General features: G+C 33.6%; 2 protein-coding genes across 13 annotated transcripts in view; both read left to right on the top strand.

The window, feature by feature from the left end:
- Positions 1–21,532, top strand: part of LOC125074004 (serine/threonine-protein kinase MARK2-like) — a 157,564-nt gene extending 136,032 nt beyond the window's left edge. For 6 of the 11 annotated variants that reach the window (XM_047685168.1, XM_047685166.1, XM_047685165.1 and 3 more), the window contains 16 exons: positions 46–181; positions 620–804; positions 2,293–2,301; positions 3,100–3,212; positions 3,308–3,407; positions 5,123–5,227; positions 6,998–7,071; positions 7,304–7,360; positions 7,468–7,649; positions 10,002–10,120; positions 10,535–10,646; positions 18,029–18,100; positions 19,572–19,631; positions 20,487–20,592; positions 20,971–21,130; positions 21,390–21,532. In XM_047685168.1, coding sequence (XP_047541124.1) covers positions 46–181; positions 620–804; positions 2,293–2,301; positions 3,100–3,212; positions 3,308–3,407; positions 5,123–5,227; positions 6,998–7,071; positions 7,304–7,360; positions 7,468–7,649; positions 10,002–10,120; positions 10,535–10,646; positions 18,029–18,100; positions 19,572–19,631; positions 20,487–20,592; positions 20,971–21,130; positions 21,390–21,448 — 1,649 coding nt within the window. In that variant the 3' untranslated portion in view covers positions 21,449–21,532. Of the gene's footprint in view, positions 1–45; positions 182–619; positions 805–2,292; positions 2,302–3,099; positions 3,213–3,307; positions 3,408–5,122; positions 5,228–6,997; positions 7,072–7,303; positions 7,361–7,467; positions 7,650–10,001; positions 10,121–10,534; positions 10,647–13,154; positions 16,093–18,028; positions 18,101–19,571; positions 19,632–20,486; positions 20,593–20,970; positions 21,131–21,389 lie in introns of those variants that run through there. The other 5 variants (XM_047685162.1, XM_047685161.1, XM_047685160.1 and 2 more) reach the window with 5 other exon arrangements.
- Positions 78–24,866, top strand: LOC125074006. 2 transcript variants are annotated; one of them, XM_047685171.1, is made up of 3 exons: positions 78–82; positions 12,721–12,727; positions 21,539–24,866. In XM_047685171.1, exon 3 carries the CDS (start codon positions 21,605–21,607, stop codon positions 21,914–21,916), a length of 312 nt encoding a protein of 103 aa, XP_047541127.1. In that variant the 5' UTR covers positions 78–82; positions 12,721–12,727; positions 21,539–21,604; the 3' UTR covers positions 21,917–24,866. The 2 variants fall into 2 exon arrangements, with proteins under 2 accessions (XP_047541127.1, XP_047541126.1); XM_047685170.1 differs by lacking the exons at positions 78–82; positions 12,721–12,727 and having other exon boundaries at positions 21,494–24,866.
- Positions 24,867–25,959: the final 1,093 nt, after the last annotated feature.

The following is a 25,959-nucleotide window of genomic DNA, read 5'->3' as shown; positions in this document are numbered from 1 at the left end:
TTTAATATATATTTTTTTTTTAATTTCCAATGTTACAAATTGCAGGCAAGAAATACGACGGACCGGAAGTGGACGTGTGGTCGTTGGGTGTGATCCTGTATACTTTAGTATCCGGGTCTCTGCCCTTCGACGGATCGACGCTACGGGAGCTGAGAGAAAGAGTGCTACGTGGGAAATATAGGTATAAATATGGTTTTCATAATTGTTAGAGTTGAGGAAGGAATAAAGATAAACAAAACTTTGATTTATGTATGCCACGCGATTTTCTAATAGCTGATCTATATTGTGCTCTAATAAGAGGTCTTGACTGATATCTTTTTATTCATAATACCACACTTTTCTACTAAGCTACTTCTATGCACTTCAATTTTACTTCCAAAGTTCGCATAACACTTTCGTGAGGTAATATCATAGATTTAAACTCTGGACCAATGATATCGCGTCGATTCGAAGTCAAATGTTGTTTATTTGGATTTTGTCTCCTTGTGGTTGGAATATGCTATAGTTATTTGTTTCGTATACATTTAATTTTATTCTCTTAACAATTAAGTGTCTGGATTAATATATGTATGTGTATGTAAACAAAATACTTTTTTAAATAAACTACTTATAATTATAGAATACCGTTCTACATGTCGACCGACTGCGAACATCTCCTCAAGAAGTTCCTGGTGCTGAACCCGGCGAAGCGAGCCTCGCTCGAGAGCATCATGCGGGACAAGTGGATGAACATGGGCTACGAGGACGACGAACTTCGACCCTACGTCGAGCCGCAGCAGGACTTCAAGGACCACAAGCGGATAGGTTAGAGGAACATCTCACTTATAACCTATTCGGTCACCATAGACAACGACACTATGAAATATGAATCACTCCTTTTAACACCATGCCAACCATCGAAACCAATATCTTACAATTCTGACTTTTTGTTATTATATCTGTCATCACACAAATATCTCTATCTCTTTCGCTCGTTAGCATTACAACTGTCTTTGTCACTCCTGGATATTGGTACAAAATGATAGGAACTGGCAGTGGTGTTTTATATTTAAAGCCTTGTATAGACACACATTCACCTCACCGTTATCGAAAATTATACTTTGTATACTTGTTCTGTAATCCAATGGTTATCCAAGGAATGTTTTAGATCTCACTACAGTTGAACTGTAGTAATTACTTACCATTGGGTGACCCGTCTACTCTTGCTACTTACTTAAAACTTCAACTTTTACCTGGACCTTTGAAGTAGACATGAGATCATTCTATATCACGAGCAGTACAGCGCTAAAATAATATTCTTATGATGTGTATACACGCTAATCACCTTGACAAATAACGCTACAATAACTCATTAGATTGACCCTTTTTACTAATATTGTAAGTTTTAAGTAACTTTGAACAGTAACCTGCACCGTACAGATAGACAGATAATTTTGAATAACCATTAATTGTTGAAAACTTAATATAACCTCCATTTAACCTAACATATATGTACATGTGTAATATATATTAAAATACATAAAGGCTAATTATAATGCACATAATACAAGTTGCACATAGTGTTAGATTAATGGCTTTTGAAAGCTTACTCGAGTCTAGAATCTACATGAAGCTAAATTACAATGCTTTAGCTATTAACCACTGAATTGGACTCAAAATTATTCAAATTTCACACATTTAATAACACAAACTAATTTGTTGTATAATTTAATATAATTGGATTTGAAATTGTTTTTAAATGGACGCATGGACGCGTCTATTTTGTACATTTGATATGTACTTTTTGTATGGTTATCTATGAATATTAAAATGTTATTAGCATTGAAAAAATGAATCGTTATATAAACTATGAGTATACTGTACTTTGTTACTATAAAGTTTGATAAAGTTTTATTTTAATCTTTTAATTCAAAGTATAAATCAGTATGTTAATGATTTACAAAAGATAAAACTTGCATTGATGAAATGAACTATGGCAAATTGCTTTAAAAATTTCAATATTCGGTCTCAAATTAGTTTATACGATATTTTCAATCAAAATAAATTGAAAATTCCTTTAATTAAGCTCGTACAAATACTGACTCTGCTTTACTTACAATCTTAATTCTGCACACTAATTATTGTTAATAAATAAATATTAAATACATACATGACTATATGATCTGTGTTCCACAGCACAGACAACCAATATATAGTAATAAAATAGTGAACCATACATGGAGTATATCTAAAGCTAGGTTATAACAAGATATGTTTTTTATATTTCATGCGTCCCGCTAACGCCCGCCACAGCGCAAGTTGGTACGTGACCGTTACGCGGTACTAATGTTATTTCAGTATAAGTGGTATTGTTATAACTTCCGTCTTCTTTCATGTCTTCCTATATACATAATTATATATTTTACTGCTATATGCTAAAGTCATATTTTGAGTTGAGCTATACAGATAAATAATCCTATGAATATTTGACGGCTAATAGTGTTGCCATTAAAATATTTCGTATGTTATTACGTTATTAGTTATTGAATATTTTTGTACAAGAATGATTGCAGTAAATATATTATTTAAGTGTGTTAACAATCTTACAATTTATTATTTTGATATTTATCAGAAGACATTTGATAAGACGGAATTATTAAACGGTTTTTAATTTCGCTTCCGTCAACGCATGTGTTAATTTTTTTATTTCTGCTGTATTTATAATATCTCATTTGCTCTTTAATATTGTGTCGTGAGTATTATAATTTAGTTTTGCACGATAAGTTGTTAAATATGATTTTATTTTTATTATTTATTTAGTACGAAAATAATATGTTTATTTACATTTAAATGTATACTTTATTTAATTTAATCGTTTCTTGAATGTTTACATATAATGTGTCTGAATGATATTTGAAAATGTATCCTCAAGTTGCATACATGTAATCTTAGCATTTTTCTATACTATTTTTTATAATATATAAATATTTGAATAGAAATTTCCACAGAAAAATATAAGTATTTTCGAGGATATACGTTTATATATATATAATCTATGACGACGTGACGTAGATGAATATGTACTTAAAAACAATGTTAACGTTTGTTGTCCATCCGCAGAGGCGCTCGTGTGCCTTGGATATAATCGACAAGAGATCGAGTACTCGCTGGCCGAGGCGAAGTACGACGACGTGTTCGCGACCTACCTGCTGCTCGGCAGGAAGAGCACCGACGTAAGTCCGTCTACGCGTATACCACTACTGCGAGGAAAGCTATACTCGAACAACATGTAATAAAACATCTGTATGTCGCGCCGGCGCCCGCGCAGCCGGAGTCGGACGGCAGCCGGTCCGGCTCGTCGCTGTCGCTGCGCAACGCCGCCGCGCCCGGACAGCCGCCCGCCGCGCAGCCCGCCAACGCGCACGCCGGTAAGGCGCGCACACACACGCACGCACACACATTCACCACGAGACAGATATACGGACTTGTTTCAATTTAATTCGACACCGGATAGGATCCATTTTATAATTACTCGGTGGGTAGGCACCACCCACTCATCAGATATTCTGCCACCAAGCAGCAATACTTAATATTGTCGTGTTCGGGTTTGAAGGCGCAAGGGACATAACGGTTTCGCTCCTGGGGCTGATATCTCTTAGAGCGCCGGTGTGTTATGTTACACTTACCATCAGGCTGGCCATTGTGCTATAAAAATTATATCATCTTGTAATTTGTATCGAATTGAATTGAAACAAATTTCATATCTTTACATACGAACGAACTTGCCCTGATCAATTTTTTACAAATATAATGAGGGATTAAAATCAGGAATATATAAAAAAAGCTATATAAAGTAGGCTTAGAACTCGATTATGACAATTATAATTAATAATAATACTGCTTAAAATGCATTCAGATGAGAAGAAATTAAAAAAAAAATCATATTGCTACTGTCAGATATGATCATTCATAAACCAAAAACGTTTTTTGATGTCAATGGAACAATTCAAATATAAAAATGGCATCTTGATGCTAATACGGTATTATTTAACTGTTGAAGATAACTAAAAAAAATTCTAAACAGTCCTGCCCTTATTTTTTAAAATGATAATTGTATTCCTCAGTTGTTCACATTGTGTTAAAGTGCTGCGACTTAGATAATATACTAATTAATCAGCGCCATCTATTGATAATAATTTGTAACTCCGAGTCTATATTTTCTGGCTGTTTTTTCGTTCTCATCTGAATGCAATGAAAGTGCTTAGGGTTTAATGAGTTTATTTATTTAATGAAAATACATTAATTTGGGCGAGCTTCATAGCTTATTCTAACAGGACATCTCTGACACGAGTCAATATAGTGAGCTATCAAATATCATTTGAGGTCCATTTGTTATAAAACTGCGACTTGGAATCGAAGCAACAACAAATGTTCACTGTCATTAATCACACTATTTAATCGGATACGTATGTTTGTGTTTCCTTTCCGAGCCGTAGTATTTGTTGCTTTTTATTTTTAATCGTATATTCGTGTGCTTGACGTGCCGTACACCCAACGCAACTATACTGCTACCGTGGCGTCCCTCTCTTCCACTCGTTGTCTTGTTTACTCGTCCATTATTCTCTCTATTAGATTTTTCTGAATTTGTATACTATTTAAGTCGTGACGCGTGTTTTTTTTAAAGTCTATATGTGTTAGATGGTCTCTCGGCATGCATTTATATATACTATAAGTACTCGACGGTCGCGTTAGAGCGACGCGCGTCTCGTGGCGACAAAGCGGTGCTTATAGTCGCGCCGGGTGTGCCCGCCCTCGACTCCGACGCGACGGACCGACCCGGGGCCGAGTATCCCAAACTCACACGTTGCGAAAGCGGAAAAGAGTATGGAATGTTGCTGTATATTTTCTCAAATATACGTTGTGTTCGAAACCGTCTCAGCAAAAGCTTCCGGGTTACGGTTCGGGTTAAGTGTCAACCGTGAATTTTCGAAAGCCACTGGAGTTCAGTAAGACGACCATTAAAATCGACGGAGAATCGTACCCGCAACTCCTCGAAATCTCAAACGAGATCCCGGCCCCGCGCCGCCGAAGCTTTTGCCGAGACGCGCTCTGCGGGCGGTGCGCTGACGCGCTTTGGGTGCAGGCGCGTCGCCGTCGCACCGCGGCGTGCAGCGCAGCATCTCGGCCAGCGCGCGCCCCGCCGCGTGCCGCCGCGCCTCCTCCGGCGCAGAGGTGCTGCGCGCGCAAGGTAACCTCCGCGACCTCATCTCGCACCCCTTGCACGATCACGACTCGCACTCGGGACTGATTCGTTCCTCCGCCTCCGTCGCCGGTCTCTCGCGGGGCCGACGATTTTTGACGGCCTGCGAGCGACTACGATACCGGAGTGGATACATATTTTTTGGCACCATTGCATGTCGCTCGGTTTGCCCCCCTTAGTGGTTCGTAGAAATATAAGTAATATTTTATTCTTACTGGAGGCGAGCTTCGACTGAAAGGAAATTCGTACTCATCGAGACATAAATGGGTTCCCACATGATACATGTTATACGTTTAACACACATTCGTAGCATTCTTAACATATCACTAAAAATGTCTGTGTTAAATATAGTTAGAACAATCTAGAAATAAATGTATTTAGATAGTATTTTACATATAATTTCAACTCTTGCGACGTCTTCCTTATGTATTACACTTATTGTTAGTATATGTGAAATCATATCCCCCCCCCCCCAGATCGCATGTAGTATCTCTCTATATTCTTATAGCATTATTTATCTCGAAGCATGCTCTCAAGTATGTTTGTTCGTTACCCTCATAAAACGAATGGACCAAATTTGATAATACTCTTTCGAAACGAATATCATTATTATACGTTTTGAATCCGTACCATGTTTTCCACTCGTCGTTTTAGGTATGATGATCATTTCCTAAGTATAGTTTTAGAGGTTTTTAATATTTAATGTAGTTTGAGAATCGAATTAATTTTAAGTAGGAATTAGATTTCACAAATTTTACCAGCTTTCATTATAATAGATTCATTGCTTCATTCGTATGAACTGATGAGCTGGGAGGTTAATTAGACAGGTGTAATTAGGTAAAATTCGAGGCTTTGACATGAATACGGCTTTGCGACATTAACGCTTATCACCTTTGCCATAATATAGAGGTTTTAGACAATTCGCTTACTTTTCAAATTGGCTGTAAAATAATGTTTATTGTTTTTTTTTTCAAATTCTTGTATTCTAGGTCTAACCAAACCCCTGGAGCTATTGTGTATAGAGGTTTACTTTCAAATGGTCTTCGTTATGTATTATTCACTTAACAATATTGCTGATGGTTCTTTGGTCCTCAAGGTCGGTGGTACATTGGCGATGTAACGGATGTTTTATATTTCTTACAGCGCCAATGTGTATGGGCGGCTGTGATTATTCACCAACAGTTGGCTCATGAAATGAATAAAACTAATACAAATGTGTAAACCAAATTCATTTTAATTATGTTTTTTATGTTTGGATAACTCTTAGGGTAAGATTGACGCCTTGAACCAACCAACCAGAGCGTTTTAATACATTTACTTTCATAAAATACTATTTAAAAATTAGCCAATCATATGAGCGGTAATAGTTTTTATATACCACGTTTTTTTGTTATTTTTTTTTTTTACATTTTCATCCAATCCTGTGCTATCAAAATTTAAAGTCTCTAGCTCATGAAGAATAAGGCACAAGGGACATAACATCTTAGTTCACAAGGTTGGTGGCGCTTTGGTTGCGTAAGGAATGACTAATATTTCTAACAGCGCCATTGTTTACGTACCGTGGTGACCACTTACCATCAGATGGCCCATATGCTCATTCTCCAATCTATATCATAAAAAGAAAATGTTCACGCCTAGTTGATAGTAGTTTATAAAAACGTGGTAAAGAGCGATGAGAACGAATGTTTTCCTTCGTGAATATTAATGCTTTGTTTTTTTTTCTAGTGCAGCGGTAATGTTATTGTTTTGATATTACAGTGGGTACGACAACTAGCGCTGCGAATAATACGACGTCAACGTCAACAACCACAACGTCCAATTTCAAAAGACAGGTGAGCACGTACTGCTTATTTGATTTGATTGCGTTTGCAATTATCTGTCATATTTATATATATGTTTGCGAATCTAAATTAAACTTTAAGACATCGTGCAATATGTTGAAAATGATATTCTTAATATGTATTGAATGTATTCCAAAAACGTCTAATTCGTTTTACTTTGGCTGTACGTAGTCACGTGTCAAATTAATTTGTGTTAATGTGCATTAAATATGTTTAATTTCAGAACACAATCGACTCGGCCTCCATTAAGGAAAATACGGCGCGGATCGCACAGATGCAGGTCATTTTAATATATTATTCTGTTTTACTTTTTGTGTTAAATTATTTTGTTGTTTTCTTTTTTTTTATTATTTTATAGAATGCTAATGAATGTGCCCATAATTACAGGTACAAAATACAACGCGACCGACGAGCGCTCAACCGAAATTAGAGCCCCGATCTCGTACACTGACTAGCGGTGCACGAAGGACCGAAGCGCACCAGACTCCGCACCAAACTCCGCACCAGGCGGCGCACCAGACGGCGCACCAGGCGGCGCCGAAGCTGTCGCCGCCTCACGACACGCCGAGGTAACGATGCCTTCTAGCCCGTCTTGTATAGAGTGTACATCTCACGTAGACTTAAGATAACAGCTCGCCTCTTACTAACAAATATATTTCGGTTGTTTCACACAAAATTAATTTTATTATATATACTTACATATTTTTACTAGGAGTTACATTAACTTTTCTTCTTTAACATATAGATCATATTATATTCATTGTGTGTATCTTAAAAACTCATCATAATAAAACGCGATATAGAATTACTTTATTGATATATTTCTTGTATATGCCATTATCTAAAAGTAATGTTTATTTAAAATGTTATTCAAGATTATATGATGTGTATCTATCTCAAGACTCTATATAATTATTACTATTACATTACCCCTCCGAATAAAACGATATGCATGCACGAGGCTGCGTAACACGACGGGGGTAACTAACCGCATGCGATGATTACGGACAGCGCGCAAGCGGGACAGGACGCTAAGAGTACCGGGAACGGGACGACGGGGCCTGTCGGGACGGGTACTGCGGGTACGGTGGGTAAGACGCATGTCAAGAGCGCGTCGATATCGTCCGCTAGCGGAGCCCCGCCCCTGGGGGCGGAGCCCTCGCACAATGCGTCGGCACGGGACCTCGCGCAGCCGAGACCGAGGTACATACTCGTTACGAGTATGCACGTGTTTGAGCTTGCGTTTGCTGATTAGCAATTTTTTCATAAGATTGGGAATTTTTCTTTAGTATTATTTGCCTTTTAACTACACATCATTAAGAAATGTCTTTTTATTTATTTTTTTTATTTTCATGCAAGCTGTACATAGTTGAGAATGATTGTAAAATTCCCTATCGATCTTTTGTAGTAACTTATTTTTATTTAACAACGCAAATTGCAAGCGAACAGCCACGACGCCTTTATTTTGCAACAATCACGTTTGGATTTTGGTTTTCTACTTCACGGACACACAGCTTTGAACATATATTAATAAACGTCGCACATGTTTTGGTTACACGGCACTTACGTAAACATATCTTATCTTTCTCGAATTTTTATATAAATAATTATAATATAATAATTGTGTTTAATTAAATTAGAATCACAATCAACAATTTCTGGATGATACTGATTATGTTTCACAACACTAAATCATTTATATGTTTCGATATTTCAATACGAATTTATTTTAAACATACTTCATTTAGATTTAGAACTTACTGCACATATGAACATCCCACAATTGTCCCGCTGCTGGGCAAGGCTTTTACTATTTAGTTTTGTTGTAAATATCTTAACAAACACCTTAAGAGTGTGTAAACACTGATAATTGTCTAGATTAATCTTTGGTTGAAATACATGTTTTCTGTAATTATAGTCTCTGGTTCATTTCGGTTACGTTAACGTTCACTTTTAAAATATTTAATGTTTTTATTTTATAACGTATATATTTTTTTCATTTGCTGTACAAATTTAGAAATATGTTGAGTTACTATTTTATATGTTCGACTTTTCTGTTAATTTATATATGCTGCATGTTTGGATATAGTGATAATTAGTGTATTCGATGTTGTTCGTAGGAAACGCGGGCTAATAGTGTAAAGAACTATAAATGGTAAAGTACGGTCGGCAAAAAAAGCAAAAGCATATCTTTTGATGAAACTTTTTGTTTAATTATATTTATTAAAAAAAAAAAGAAATCTTTATAAATGATGGAATATGGTAATTTTTTGGTTGTTTTGTGTTATTAAGCTAATTGAAGTAAATAATATATATTTTAGAGCAATGTTATGCTTATTTTGAATAAACAGAAACGCCAATAGTGAACGATGGCAAGTTTGTAAATATTTTTTATCATACTACTACATATATTTGATATATATTTCTATGTAAGTGAATATATATATTTTAAACAGAATAATAGTGTGCATTATTAAATGAGGCTCTAAAAGAATCATCAACTACTGTGCATCATGAGCGCTGTCGTAAAGATATGGTTAATGTCACTTCTGCAATAAAATAATTTAACTAGAAACTCTTTAGTCGTTTAATGGTAGACACATCATTTAAAATCAGTCTGCCGTCGTAAAATTTCTATACGATTTGTAATAACAGACGACTACTGTATTAGAACTAACATTGACTTTTATAAATTTTGTTACTGTTATAAAATAATTCATTCTGCATACTTGGATGACGATTACTGTTAAATAGATTATATCTTAATACGACAATGTTACAATATGTGCATTCATTTTGGTACAAAAAATTAAGCAATCGCTTACTTTTTATTGTATATCGCTTTGATTATCTCCTCGTGTATTTAAAGTGAATGACCAAATGACGTATCGACAACAATACAAGCAGTGGTGTTATTGCAGCCTGAACGCGTCGCTGTCGGCGGCGGGCGGCGCGGGCGCGGCGGGCGCGCGCCGGGACTTCCCCAACCCCTCCATCGTGTTCCCGCGGAACGTGCCCTCGCGCTCCACCTTCCACTCAGGTCTGTGCCGCTGCCGACGCGTATGGACCGGTCGTCGGACCGGTCGGTGTGACCGGCGCGGGTGCGATTGAGCCCCATCGGTGGTGATGCCGGATTAGGGGGAGCACCCGACCGACGCCCACGATAGATATTCCAGCGAGTTAACGATTTTATTATATGTTATTTTAATAGATGTTTAGATATCTGAATGTTATCAAATTGTAATAATATTTCTTGTGACTGTCTTAAAAGCTACCGATGCAGAGTAAACACCAAACCCGACTGACAGAAATGAAAATATTCCAAATAATTAGGACCTCCGCTCCTCCGTTGCTCCAGGGCCTCGACGCCTCTGTGGCCCCATGGCCTCCAGACGTTTAAATCCAGCCCTAGTCGGCAGAGATGACCGTTTGATTGTTTGGTGTCCCCGTGCAGGTCAAACGCGGTCGCGCGGCGGCAGTGCGGGCGGCGCGTACGGCGACAGCGGCTCCCCCCACCAGCCGCGGACGTCCTTCTTCTCCAAACTCTCCTCGCGCTTCTCCAAGCGGTCAGTACCACCACCGACCTCACCACCCCACCACTACACGATCACACCCCCCGTCACTTAAGGTCACACATAAACATATCGAGTGTGCATATTTGCGATGAACAACCGCACACTCAAATACATTACATTGTATATTATATTCATCATGATTACACGTTCGCACGAGTATTTCTAAGAGCAGACACATGCACATGTTTGCACGTCTACGTTGATAAATGATTGGTTTATGTTACACATAAATAAATACTTACTAACTACTAATATCGAGAAAATTCCTTGTAGACAAAAAATAACAAGATTTTTGGCCCGTTAGAATGATTGTAACCAATCATATGGCTTATATTAAATAGTTTTCTTATACTTAATATAATTTTATTTTATGAATAAGAAAAAAGGTATTTATGTTAACCTCTAGCTAATTGCTTTGGTTACTCTTGAAAAATAATCTTGATTCCAACTATCGGGCTCTCACACTAACAAACATTACACTGTATTAATACAACAATTTTCAAAATATACTAACACATATCACATGACAGTAATCTTTCAAGTAAGTAATTGTTACGGAAAAGTTTGTTAAGTAACAAGTCGAGGTCAATACCGATGATTCTGTTATACAGTAGCGAAATGCCGTCTCGTTCTTTCTTACACGTTTTCGCGTAGTCTTGTCCTTGTCTCTTTGAAAGAATCTACGTATAACTCGTACGAAAGCGTCGACATGCATGAGCTATTAATTAAACTCATTTTGTATATGTAAAACAATTGCTATCCTTTCTAAGTTCACACTTGAGAAAGAGATGGCGATATTTTTAGTGATTTCAAATGAGTTTTGTATCGAGATTGTGTACAACATCAACTCAAATATTGATCGTACATACAAATTAATTAAAAATATAATATGTATATTTTTCCGTAATAATTACTTACATTAAACTGTTTTCTTTATCTCTATCGTAACCATATGTTAGATAATAATCAATTTAAAGAAATAATCTTCATAGTGTTGTATATTTTTGTTTATGTGACGTCATAATTTCTGTTTACACTTTCCTGTAACGCTATTATGCTTATAAGCTATTACATTGATCCACATCGAGCAGTTTGTGTTACCATTTGAAACGATCATAAAATTAACATTTAATTAATAAATTTATTAAGTATGTATTTATATGAATAAGTGGTCTATTTGAAGTACATAATACAGAGATGGTAACATAAAATGCTATACATAAGAATATCAAGCCATAATATCATTCCACCCCACGCATCGATGTTAGCCGCGCACGCTTCAAGCACCCTTGTATATCATTTTCATTTTACATGCATAGTATCCAATAATAACATGACAATTCTAAACATTGGCGCCAAGATGGCCGCTGCAATATCTGACCGTTAGATTTTTTTTTAATTGATTAAAAAAAGGGTTGTGGAAAAGACTCGTAATAATTCAAATCATAACTAAATGAACAGCATTTGAGCTCATTATTTCCCAAATATGCACGTTTTTTTATTATTATTATTTTTTTATTAAAGCCCAAAGCCTGTTCACGTTTTTTTTTTTTGTTGTAAATAATGTTTCCATTAATAAGTAACACAGTTGTCTGTCAATCTGTCACTTGATTGAATTAACCATTATGTGTCGCTCTGTGGATCATTACGATTGTGTGGTTTTTATATATATAATATATTTTTTTCATTTGTAATTTTTTTACTTGGTGCTCAAATTGTCTCCCTCTAAAGATTCCGAGCTCCGATTTTTTTTATTTATTTTTTTATTATTATTTTTTATTCTCGCGTCAACACAGGGGATGCACGATGCTAAAACCTCCTACCTCCCTTACATTATAGACAAACGCACATCGATTTTATTAACTTCTAAATTGTACCGACTGCGCGCTGCCATTGCATTTATAACCGATTGAAGTAGTCATAGATCAATGCATGATGTACTCCCCTAAATTTTTGAACGCTGATTTTTATTTTTTTTACTTATTGCTACTTCGAAGTGTGAGCCGTATAAGCTATGCCACCACGCTTTGAATGTTGTTCTTAGATCTTACCGATAGTGATGAAGTTTCGATGTAAGTATTACCGGTTCATGCCTCGTCGACCTGAGGTGTACGGATTTTACATTTCTATGACACCTCGTGCATCCCCCGTGTTTTTTTTACGAAGGCTAATTTTTTGTTTTCTCTCTCTCTCTAACCGTACGCTTCTACTAACGTCAGTCGACGGTCGCGATCCGGTTTTTCTCCGCTTCTAGTCTATCCACAACCCTTTAACGTTTTAGTCGCAACGTGACGGGCGTTTTTTTTTTAAATTACGGAGGGAGTGTATAGTATTGTGCATCTGTGTTTCGCGAGAATAAGGGTTGCCATTGTTTATTTGATATGGCAACCCAGAAGTGACAGCGTTAAATTAATTTAAACAAAAGTGAGCCGGAGCTAGAAGAGGGGGGCGATTCGGCTCGTGATTGGTCGTATCGCTCACCCGTTCCGTTCTACGCAGGTTGAATCAAAATCCATGAGGCTCCGCTGACGTCCGTGAAACGGAGAAGATTATTTTTTATTATATAATAAGCTAATCTATAGAGAAATATGTGCAAAATTGTTATGCTTAATTTATGAGTTCTGTATGAGGTTTTATATAATCCATGGATTGATTTATTTCACTCAGCGTATTGCGTCGTCACATCTACGACAGAGACACATCTCAGCCCAGTGTGTATGAAATATTTTTAAAAGCAATAATATCTTTAAATTAAAATAAATAGCATTATTTCTTCGCAACAATAAATGTACATTTGGGAACATTTCCATGATCGCGTCAATGATGTAAACTGTATTTGTGTACGCTGAGTGAATAGATTGATAATTATATTGTTTGCGAATGTGTTAACAGTTGTCTTTATTCGCTACGTTAGGTATTGTAGGGTGTCTTTAACGACCTATTCGAGTTTGGCTTATCGTATTAATGTTTGTTTTTATATCGCGGCGACATTTCCGATTTCATGTTGTCTTATTCAAATAGAAATAACACATGCATAGGTAACAAGAGGATATATATTTCGTAAACATCCGGTTGAACTTACTATGTTTTGAATACGTTCAACTTTTTTTGCTCAAATTTTGAGACAAATCGGGTGGTTTTTTTCTAATAGTTAGGTCGAGTAAATTTTTCCCCAGTAACCAGGGCAAGCACTTGAAATTTCAATTTTCAATGTGTTTAATTTGTGTTGGTAATCAATCTCGTTCACGGTGAAGGCGAACATCGTTAGGGAAACTGCGTGTTTCGGATGAAAATCTGAGACTTCAACTCGCATTAGAATAAGCTTAAAATATTCTCAAGTTGATGAGGGCTTAACCCAGCAATTAATATACAATGCGTTACTTATTATTATTCTTTACATAAAAACAAGATATATTCGCAATTATTTCGTCTTGTTCATTAAATATTTTTTTAACGAGAAGGTATATTGTATTAATACGTTTTCCCTTGATTATATATCACAGCGCTATTTGAATGGGCCAACATGTAATGGAGACCTAGTCCCGTCGCGTGTCGCATTTCATCGTAGCTTAAGTGAATACAGTTCTATTGTCGAACGAATTTTGTACATTCCAGGGTTTTCAAGGACATTGGGCCTTCGCGTCGATTGTGTTCTGTAAAAATTGTACAAGAAATAAAAAAAAATATATATCTAAAAATTTAAATATAGAATACAATCTTACGGGGTCCTATTTAGCACAAATATTTTTTTTTTCCTTTATAATATTCGTATTATCATTATGTTTCGGACTCAATCTATATAGACTATGACGACTGAGAAATTATTTTGTATATTTGTAATATTATATTATACAAATTAAGACATTACAATTCAATAATATATTACTTTGTATGTGAGCCGTTTTAGGAGACGGAGACTCGAGAATTATATACGTAGAGGCTATGAGATGGGTTATACAGATTAATGAGTCATATTATAGAATAAGGGGGGAGGAATTACAAAGATATAGTACATGCGACATTGTCGAAGCGATTATTCAATACAATACGCCAATTGTTGATCACGTGATAAGTTTAATACATATGTAATTTGCTTAAGTTTTGGTCTTTTACAATAGAACAAAAATAAATTGACAATCGCCGTATGAAGATCGCGAAGGCCTATCGCCTATAAGCAAGTGTGCGATTATGGTGCTAGTTTTGCTGAACACGATCTCTAAGCTATATTTGTTTGTCAGGATTGAAATATTTGCTGTCTTTTTTTAATTTCAAACATGAAAAAGAGATAGATATATTTTTTCTTCTGTCAATAATACTTTATGGATTGTATACAACAGGATCGACCAATCGATATGTTGTACAATGAAACTAAGATTATCGAAATTTTTGGTTTCATATAAGAAAGCTTAACTAGATCAATTTGAATATCGAATTTTCAAGAATTTCGTTGTACAAAAAAATTTAAGAGTTCTAAATTTAAAGTGAACAAAGCCAACAAAATTTAATTAAAAATATAAATAAATTTTAAAGAAACGGCTCATGTATATAAGTATTTAGTGTATAAAAGAGTGAGTGAGATAACAGTAAATAATTTTAATCGTTAGTATACGACTGTGGCCCATCCCTAACGTTGGTACAAATACTCAATAGATATTACCGTGTAGGAATGCGTTAAGCAGCTATAGAATATGACGTTAAAATAAATCTGTCCAAAATATTTTAAAAACGACATTCTTTTTTTTGCTTTGGCTCTTTGTTTTGTTTCGTTTGCGTTTCGTTCGAAATACGGTTCTTCCCCTTGAAACACGGTTCTTCAATATCGGTTCATTCGCTATAAGGAAATTTAGGAGACAATTATTTGATGGGGCTTACGTTTGCTAGTGAAATTATATTGATGAGTTGAAAAAACGTTCTATGTAGGTAAAAAAAATATAACATTTGTTTTGTAAAAAAAAAAAAAACAAATAAATTTTATATATTAAAAAGGACCTACAGTTTGAATACCTACAAAGAACTATCATTTCGATAATATCGTATCAATCTGTACATACAGAGTGATCTACTTATATTAGGATAGCATAAAAAAAAATTTCATCAGTTTTATAGTGAAATTGAACTCACAAATTTCTATAAATCATTTTGAATCAGAATTAAAATATATATATTAATGTATAAATATATTCGTAATCGTTGATAAGATTTTTTCATATTTTCTAACTACTCGTAAATCAATGTTAGTTCGTATGTACATATTATGTACGTTTGTAGTATGAGAGAGTGTATTAGACGTTCATAAGTCTATTATTTTGTGTATTAAAAACTATATAGCTATCCAATAGTTGATATAAATATATAATATTTTTGTGAAAAATCCTTTGGAAACTATCTAATAACATTTGGCGCGTAATTTTTATGTTATAAATTAAATGTCACAAAGAAATACAAATTCATCATAGTTATTACTCTAATAAATCATGATTATTAAGTAAATAATAATTATTAATAATTTCACAAAAAAAAAACATATATTTTTTAAATTTATTAGGCAATATCGATATAGAAACATGTAATCGTTTTTATATAATTACATTTATTTTATAACATAAATATTTAATGTAATAATTATTTTATATTATTTTCATTTATTTTATTATATCATGTTAGCAGTATTCATATTAAATGTAAATTTTTATGACTGTGAAACATAATGTTATGTTTAGGTGCTCCCTCCCTTTAAGTTTTTTTTTTTTGTATTATTTGTTGATAAAATGATCCTTTTGACATTTTCGGTGTGATAATTATATATTTTTTTATTTGTAACTTTTAAAGTTTTTATAACATTGCTTTATTCCATTATTTCCGAAATAACGTTTTTATTTTCCGCTTAAAACTTTAAAGTAAAAAACTTTCCTTGATGAAAGAAATATTTGTATTTTTATTTTTTAAATTAAAAACATTGAATAAGGCCAAGGTTCAGGAGCGTAGGGCTCTTTGTCATCGTGTTATTTACATATTTTTACTTGCAAAGTTTTAGACTAAGCGGCGTATTCTCGACACACAATTCTCTAAAATTTATCTCGTGTTGTCATTTAATAATTAAAATAATAACAGTGCATTATCTTTTTATTAGCATTTTTTTTATTAATTTAAGTAAATATTAATCGTACTGTAGGAGAGATGCAATACATTCTATTTCTAACCTAGACGCTAAGTTTGTGATTTTATATATAATATGTGGACTGGTGATTTCTTTTTTTTTTCATTTCTTCAGTGTACGTACAGATAGCATCCGCAAAAATGTTTTTTTTTTTTAATGATCAGTTTTGATTGTTTATGTATTTTATATTTAATGAATAAGTTTGCCCCCTTACCGATAACAATTCCATTGACATATTGTATGTATTTTTTTTTGTTGCGATTTGACTTTTAGAGATAGATTGTAGTCACGATTTAAAAAAAAAAAACTTTTTTATTTTTTATTTGCTACGATCTTAGTATACTTATATACTTCTACTTCTATACTTCTATACTTCTTTTTTTTTCTTTCATTCGAATTGTGACGTCAATCTGTCTCTATGACGTTATTTATAGGTATTTTTTTACGGTATTACAGGAGTGAAATAAAAATTTATGTAATTTAAATGTAATATAATGATGAATGGTTAGTATTGTATGTGTTGCGCTTATCCTAATAATCAGATTTTCAATAAATAATGTGTTTTATTTTAACGGTAACCCTTCATCGTGATATTTTCTACTTTTATACACGTGTGTTATATCTATACCATAGACGTAACAAACTGATCGATTGCATCACAAAATAAGCTCTACGATGAGACAAAGCGTCTGTGTAACTTATATCTGTCTCTTTCCTGTGAGTTCTAAAGACAAATTGCACGATCACTTTGTCTCTCTCGCACTTTTACGTCCGCCTCGGTCTTCGATTATGCAAACAAACGTATTAATAATATACCAATCGGTCGTGTTATATATGCGCTTTTATTGCAATCACGTTGCGACAAAAAACGTTACGGTTATTTTTTTAATTTAAATTTTTTAACTACTTATCACATTTATATACATTTGTAAAAAAATACTATTTTATTTATACCATGTAGTTTTTCAAAATCCATAATTGTGACCAATATAAAATTCATTATTTCGATTAATTTTAGACTCAATGTAAACATGATTTTAACGATTATTTTTAGATGAGTCAAATTACTATATTTTATAATATTATAGTAATAATTCTTATAGCAACACTTCATCTACAGAATGAGTTTTGATCTATAAAGGTTTTATTTATTTTTAATTTAAAAAAAAAAAAAAGTTTATTCATGTATACTTACATGGTGAGTGTTATTCTTTAGACTGTCAGTGTTGGGCGAGACAGCCGGACGGCAGAAACCGCGAATTTTTTCCTCTCTGGACATACAGCGGAGGTACGCGGCTAACGATGTTTGACAGTTTGATTTTTTAATATTCGAAACGTTTTCGCGCGTTTGTGGTGACGCATGTCAATTTAAAATTCCTAAATATGACAAACAATAATTCCTACTGTATGTAACTGAATATTTTCATATACTATTATTTTTTTAAAAATTTTTTTTTTTTTTTAATAAACAAAAGTTTTAATCCTTGGTTTTGTATTGTTCATAGTAATATTGATTTTATATAATCTCGTTATTAAATAGAACATTTTTATGTCATAAAAACCACAAAAGTGCGACATAACGTATTCGATCAACTTTACAAATCACATAATTTTGTGTGTTGTTAATTTTAACGTGTAATCCAACCGATTTTTTTGATTTCCCTCAAACAGCTTACAATATTGTCAATCAATAGCATAAAAGTGTCTGTTTTATTATAAATATTAATTTATGTATAATAAATGTAGAGAGCATAAAAAATTGAATATAAATTTTAAGTCGCCTTAATTATATAACCATCCATGTCATGTAAAAAAAACTAGGTAAATTATAACTAAAGAAAGTCGCAAATATTTTTAACGTTTTGCTATTATACAAAAATAAAAATAATAAAATAAATTAAATTCAAAGAAATAAAATCATGATTATTATTATTATTTTTTATAACAAAAATCGGCTGGATTATTATCGTAAATAACAAAATTTAACCGTTGTGATATTTTCGAGTGTTTTTTATTGAATTAAAACTCATTAACATGTTTGACTAATATTGTTGATTTATTAAAAAATATTTATAGGATAATAATACACAATGAAAAAAAAAAAAAAACAAAATTGCATGCGTTTAGTGCATATCTCATTAAACATTCATAACATAGCGTAACTTAAAATAAATTGAAAATGCGTCTAAGTATTTAATTTATTTTACCATATTTAAAAAAAAAAAAAAATAGTGTTGTTATTGTAGTTTTATGTCAGGTAGTTTAATAAACTAGGCTGTTTAATTCATTCAACGCAATATTTTTTAACGACGTTTTTTTCTCTGGACATACAAATAAATATATTTTTATATATTTTTTTGTTAGTCTATATCCGGAAATTGTAAGCATGTTGTAAGCATGGTTCACAAGAAGGGTAAGTTATAAGACGTACGGCATGAGTGTCTTTGTTTGAGCTGTCTTTTTTTTTTTAATTTTCATCGTCGCCTTGCTTCTTGTGCTTTGATTTTTGAAAATTTGCACTTTTAAATAATGTTAACATATATTTATATTGAGCTGATTTTTTTTTTATGCTGTAATCTTTTTATGATCTTTAATTGGTGTTTATTTAAAGATATTTTCTCATCCTTAATTATATGTCTTATTTTAAAAATGTAAAGAATATATTTATATTTTTTAATCAGCTTAATATAAATATTGTGTTAGTGCATCGCGTCCTGCCCTAGTGTTTAGTGTTAGTGTTTATGTTTTTCTGTTTTTAGGCCTATCGACGGTACCACCCCGAAGCATGCCGTAGGCGCTAGTCCGCAAGCCCTCCTTGGGTAATTATCCATTGGTTCATTTTATATTTTTAAATTTATCGTTTTTTTTTTTTAATCTGTCAAAATTTGTCTGGAAATTTAATGATCTTTGACTGTTCTTCTTGATCTATTGAGTGTCATATAAACTGTTTTAAATAGTCTATTTTTTATGTTATCTTCTGTGTTTAGGAAATCGTTTTTTTAATCTTTATATTGCTGTTATCTGTAAACAGTTTACTCTTTAACTGTTGGCAACATTCGGGCTTTGAACATACACCCGTGTTTTGCTTTATACCATGATATAACATAACATTTCACATCCCATTTACATATAACATTTTATGCTGCAATATTAACATGTCCTTTTAAACGCTTAGTGTTACAATATTTTAATAATAATTATATAATTTTTAATTTGCATTGTCCTTTAAGTTTTTTTTTTAATCTTTAAAACACATAACATACAAGATGTAAGCAAATTAAATGATTTAACATTACTATGAAAACTTAATCATTTTTGAAATACAAAATGGTTTTATTTATATAAATATACTTATAAAATTTAAAGAATGCAAATAAAGATAATTCTTTAAAAAAAAAAAGGTAATCCCGTGGTATGTTTGAATGTAAACAGTTCACTCAACTGACTTCGTAGTATAAACTGTTAGGTTAGGGAAGTAAAGTGATAGACTATTTGACAGACGTGATCAGTGGTAAACACTTTTAGCGTAATCTTTAAATCCTGATGAAAGGGATAATTTCAAAATATTCTAGAAGTAGGGCTGAGTATGGAGAAGTTTAAACCACATATTTTTCTCCCTTGTCACAATTTTATCAGCCAGTTGTAGACGTTCTGAACGAACCCCTGATATTTAGACAGGGGACCGAAGAACAAGTCAAGCCTCGGGTGCTGCGCTTCACATGGAGCATGAAGACTACGTCTTCAAGAGATCCCAACGAGATAATGGCTGAAATTCGAAAGGTTAGTAAGGATTGAGTTGACTAAATTGAAAGAAGACTTGATTTTACAAGTTTTCTATAAGTCAACTTTTTATAATTCATAGGAAAATACAAATTATTTTATTGTTTTTGATTAAGAAGATTTTTATGTGATTTCCAGCTTATTTATATTTAAGTAACGTTACATTTTAAATTATATAATTTTAAGTACACGTATATGTGACAAATTTAAGATACACAGTTAACGATATAAAATTATCAAAGTAAATACAATACGATTGAATTACTTGGAGGTAATTTAAAATTCCAAGTTAGAAATTAAAAGATAGCCCTAGTAATTTAGCTATATAGCCATTGTAAAGTCGAAGTCTCAAGAATTCGATGGTATTAAATATTGTAGGTGCTAGATGCAAATAACTGCGACTACGAACAACGAGAGAGGTTCCTACTACTTTGTGTGCACGGAGATCCGAATGCGGACTCCCTGGTTCAGTGGGAGATCGAGGTCTGCAAGCTGCCTCGACTCTCTCTTAACGGCGTTAGGTTCAAGAGGATATCCGGTGAGTTATACAAAGTTTTAATTAAGCATTATTGGTGACTAGAGATCAAATATTATAGTATGTTTTTATTTTTATTTAGTATAAAATATTATGATGCCACCAACCAAATGCTTAGTATAAGAATAGTGAGTCGCCATTTGTGATAAGATTTTTGGTCATTTTTCTATATTAAAGGGAAATTATTGTTGTAAAATTAACTTGGTGGGTGATGAATCCTTAAATAGTTATTTTCTCCTAATGAAATGTTTTCCTCTCGCAGGCACGAGCATCGGCTTTAAGAACATTGCTTCGAAGATCGCCAACGAACTCAAGCTGTGACTGCCCGGGAGCGTCCCGCGCAGGCGTCGCCGCCGCCGCGCGCCCTCCCCGCCCTCCGCCACGCCCTCCCCCGCTCCCTCCGACGACGAGCTCACCCCACCCCCGCCGCCGCCGCCGCCCCCGCGCTCCGACAGCCTGCGCCTGTCCGCCGAGGACATGGTGCTCGTCGCCAACGCGGGCCTCCGGACGCCGTCAGGTGCGTTGGCTCACTACCTCACGGCGTACACCCCGGAGTCGCTGGCCCGCAGCGACTACCTGCGCCCGCCGCTGTCGCCCGCGCGCGTGCAGCCGCGCTCGTCGCTGTCGCTGCGCGCGGACAGCGCCGACGTCGACATGAAGCATCGCATCCCGCACACGTCCAGCGTGTACGCGCTGCGCAGGCAGGGCCGCGTGCGCTCGCCCGTGTCGCCGCCGTGCGACTGCCTGCCCGTCGACCCGATACCTCCGCCGGAGCTGTTCGATTTTTGAAACTTAAATGCCGATGTCGTCACGTCTCGCGAGATTAAAATATTCGACGGGGACGGCCGGCTTCTTCCGCGCGACCGGACCTCGACCCGTTCCATTTTCAAACCTTCCACCGGTGGTCACGTTTCCGCGCCTCGAGCTTAGGAGCCGTTCGATTTTCGAATCCATCAGCGGCGCTATATTGATCGGTTTCCATCAACCGTCGCGGCGAGACATATTGAGTTCGATTCGAATTTTTAGTTTAATTACGGCCGCAGATTGAAGTGCGTTAATTTCTCCCGCGAACGGAGTTCACGGAGAAGTATCCGTAACGTTCGGAATTAATTCGATTTGTGTATTTTCAAATCGATGTTTTCTCGTTTCTATTTCGAATGTATCTTAACGAAATCGACTATGAATTTAGTTTTATTGTGTTTCGTGAGACACTTCACTTTTATTATGTTAATATTCGAATAGATTTTTTTTCTATTACAAAAGACTTAAGGTTAATAATTATTAAGATATTGTTGTAATATAAAAAAAATGTTTTATCTAGCTATTTCTCTAATCAGTCGAACTCAAATTATGGTTAACTTTGTCATATTTTAAATAATCATACGTAGGAAATAATTGATTTATCATAAATATGTAAATATCTCAGCTCAAGACTATTTCATCCGAATACACTTTAGTGTTTCCAGAACGATGAACTATATTATGTACTATATTCGGGACTGGTCTTTTATAATTTTTCACATGGCAAGCGGAAGTGTTACCCGCTATGTTAAATAATTAAAAATAAATGAATTCACTAAGACTTATTATTTAATCTGTAATATCAGTGATTGATGTATTGGGGCGAGATTATAGCGAGTTGTGCCAAGTGCCGGTTCTCAGAATTGTCAGTGTGGAAGTGTATCGATGACGGTTCCGTCAACATTCTATCGAACCGAACGTATGTTTAGTTAAATGTAATCGCTCTCAAGTTGAAACGCCTCGTTTATTTTGTAAAAATAAATAATTGAAACTTTTATCGTCGTGTCGTTCACGGATTTTTAATTATTATTTTTTTAAACATAGTTAAGGAACGGCCGATTGGTGTGTGTCGTGCGGAATTGTTTATTTTTAAATAATTTAAAAATTTTATCACTTTTATTTATACTCGAACTGGCGTATTCTGGTTTAACTTGATTTTTTTAAAAAGACATTTAACGGTCGCGCTGCACACACCGACGCACCGACGTTTGTGCTATCGCTTACATATTAATTTACTTATCTTAATAATGTAATAATGTACAAAGTGAGTTTGCGCTCAAGATACAAGTTAGCTTAGTGTTAATGTTAATTTTCTTTCCAACCGCAATGACAAATGTTGATATAAAATATTGCTGTCTTATTGACGACATGTTATCTGTCATTGTTGAACTCTCCCGCTACATTCGTTAATTTTACAGCTTTTAAATTAGAAAGTAACGATCCGCCATGTTGAAATTGCTCTATTAAAAAGTTTTTTTTTCGTTTTATTTTTTATCATATGTCAACATTGAATTAAATGTATTTAATTTAATTAAATCAGTGCAATAATAATTCTCCCCAGTCAATATCCTGTATTGAATATTTGAAATGAAAAGACAATTTGAAAATGGCAATAGAAACATTGGTCGATTGTGAAATAGTCATCGACCCTTTAGTAATGCTATAGCAAAGTTTAAAAAATATGTTAAATGATAGTTTTTAAAAATTTTGCTATGGCAACACTCGTAACAAATGTCATCTATCCGCGCTTCTATGTTTGAAGTGTGTCAGTATATAAAAATGGTAACACGCGGTCGCCCACTGCAGTTGCCTCTTTCTAATTATAAGGCTGAATTAGAAAGTGTCAAAATGTTCTATTAAATGTACCACTGTGGGTTGAACTTTCAATCTAGACGCATTATAGGGTAACTCACAAAAAAAAAATGTTAGATGTGTAACGTAATTGTGATCAAAGTATTATGGACTTTGTAGTTATAGCAATAATGTTCATTATTACACGTGTCAAATTGTTCTGTTTTATTTTTAATTTTACCTTATTGTTACACGGTATGCATTGTAATCAGCCTTTTATTTGTGATTAATATAATATATTCTTTTGTGATTTGGTGTGATGCTTTCATTTTTATTTTATCTCTTTGTGAGTGAATTTTCGCATACTTACTAGATATAAATATTAAAATAGGTACGTATGTATGTATGTTGTAAGCCGTGCGGGCGATCGCGTATCTTTTTCTATATTCTAATTAAGTGTAGTGTTATACTTTTACAAGAAATCACAAATCTGACCTTTCGGCTTTTGACTGTCGCGTTGTTACGTCATATACTATTAACAACACAATGCCGCTTTAAGAACTTGGTATTAGGAAAATGGTATCATGTTGTTGTTTTTTTTTTTAAATTATTTTTAAAACATAAACAATTATATAAAGTAGCAACACTGACTGTAAAATCGTTTTTCAATTTTATAAATATTTGATTTACTGTTTTTTAATTATTTAATTCTTTATTAATGTACAATATTCATAACTCTTATAATAAAAAGTTAAAAAAATAAATGAAAAGTTATTTTTATTTTTGCCATTAAAATATATCTCCGTCCCTTTTTGACGTTTTAATACAATAAAAGAAAATGTAACATCATTACCCGACTTTAAAATGAACAGTGTTGCTATACAAAAAAATTACCATTAAAAATATAACAATAATGAACTGCCAATTACATGTGATTTTAGGAGAAAATATGTTTCTTAAATAGTTTTCATTGTTTCACGACGCGGCAAGTCAAGTCGAAGTACATAATAATGTTTACATACTGTAGTTATATATATGAGCTTTGGTTTATGAAATAATTTAGTGTAGTCGACCGTGGCCTGGAGATTGACTTGTGGTACGGCGATTGTGAGATATTCAAGGAAATAAATTTTATTTTTAATTCCAACATTAGTTTTTTTTTTGTTTAAGTCCTTTATATACTTGAAATATGAATGCCCTAAAATACCCTACTCTTGTCTAACTTCCTTCCTCTTCTATTAAGCTATTGTTCTGTCGTGTATTGCCAGTATACATTTATTTTATACTGTTAATTCGAAGGATCGTATGTAAAATGATGTGGATTTTAAAGATAAGTATAAAAATATTATTACATATGCAATATAGGTTAAAATATTTTTGTTATTTTTCCCTTTACTTAATCCTTGGTAACTTAAGAACTTATTTTGAACCAACATTGTCACAGAAATGGTCAACCCATACGTTTCGGGAATGATAAAGTTAATTTTCGATATTCAAGTTTAAAAAGTTACTTTGTGGCAGCTCTGTTTCATATTTCAAGTTACTTGTTATAATTTTATGAACAAATAGCAAATAAAGGTACCATCAGATGGTAAGTATTACCCACTGACGCTGACAACATACTTACACCATCTATGATCCACCAATCATATGATCTAAGATGGTATACATCCATTATTATAGTAAAATATGTAGGTAAGTGAATGGTACCAACATAAAATCCCTTTATTATCACTGAAGCAAATCTCAACTTTCAGTAAGGAATGCAATGATTTTAAAAATTCTTAATCGTTTAGAGGTTTGAATAAAATAACTATATTGTTTCTAAATCAATATAATTCAACAATACATTTATACACAATTCATAACGATTCTTATGCTAACTTAAAATTAACCATAATATGGCTCTTGAAGTTTTGTTTATATATTATATTTTGGTTTTGATAGTTTGAAAAATTTCATCATAATTAGCTTAGCAGTATTTGTTGTAACCTTAAATATAATTAAATTGTTGAATAAAATCTTATATAATTGATCACAAATCACAATACTATTTTATATTTTGTAATAAATAAATGACTATATTGGGATAACTATTCTAGGAAATATAATTAGTAAGTAGATTAATATCAAAACGTTGGGAAATAAGAGGAATGTTTACTTGTTCTCATATTCCAATTACGCTATTTTAAGTATTTGTTGATTCTTAAAAATAAAATAATTTATTTAACTTATATATT

Source organism: Vanessa atalanta, chromosome 26 (assembly GCF_905147765.1).
Source record: "Vanessa atalanta chromosome 26, ilVanAtal1.2, whole genome shotgun sequence".
Lineage (NCBI taxonomy): Eukaryota > Metazoa > Arthropoda > Insecta > Lepidoptera > Nymphalidae > Vanessa > Vanessa atalanta.
This window is presented reverse-complemented; position numbering and strand designations above follow the sequence as displayed.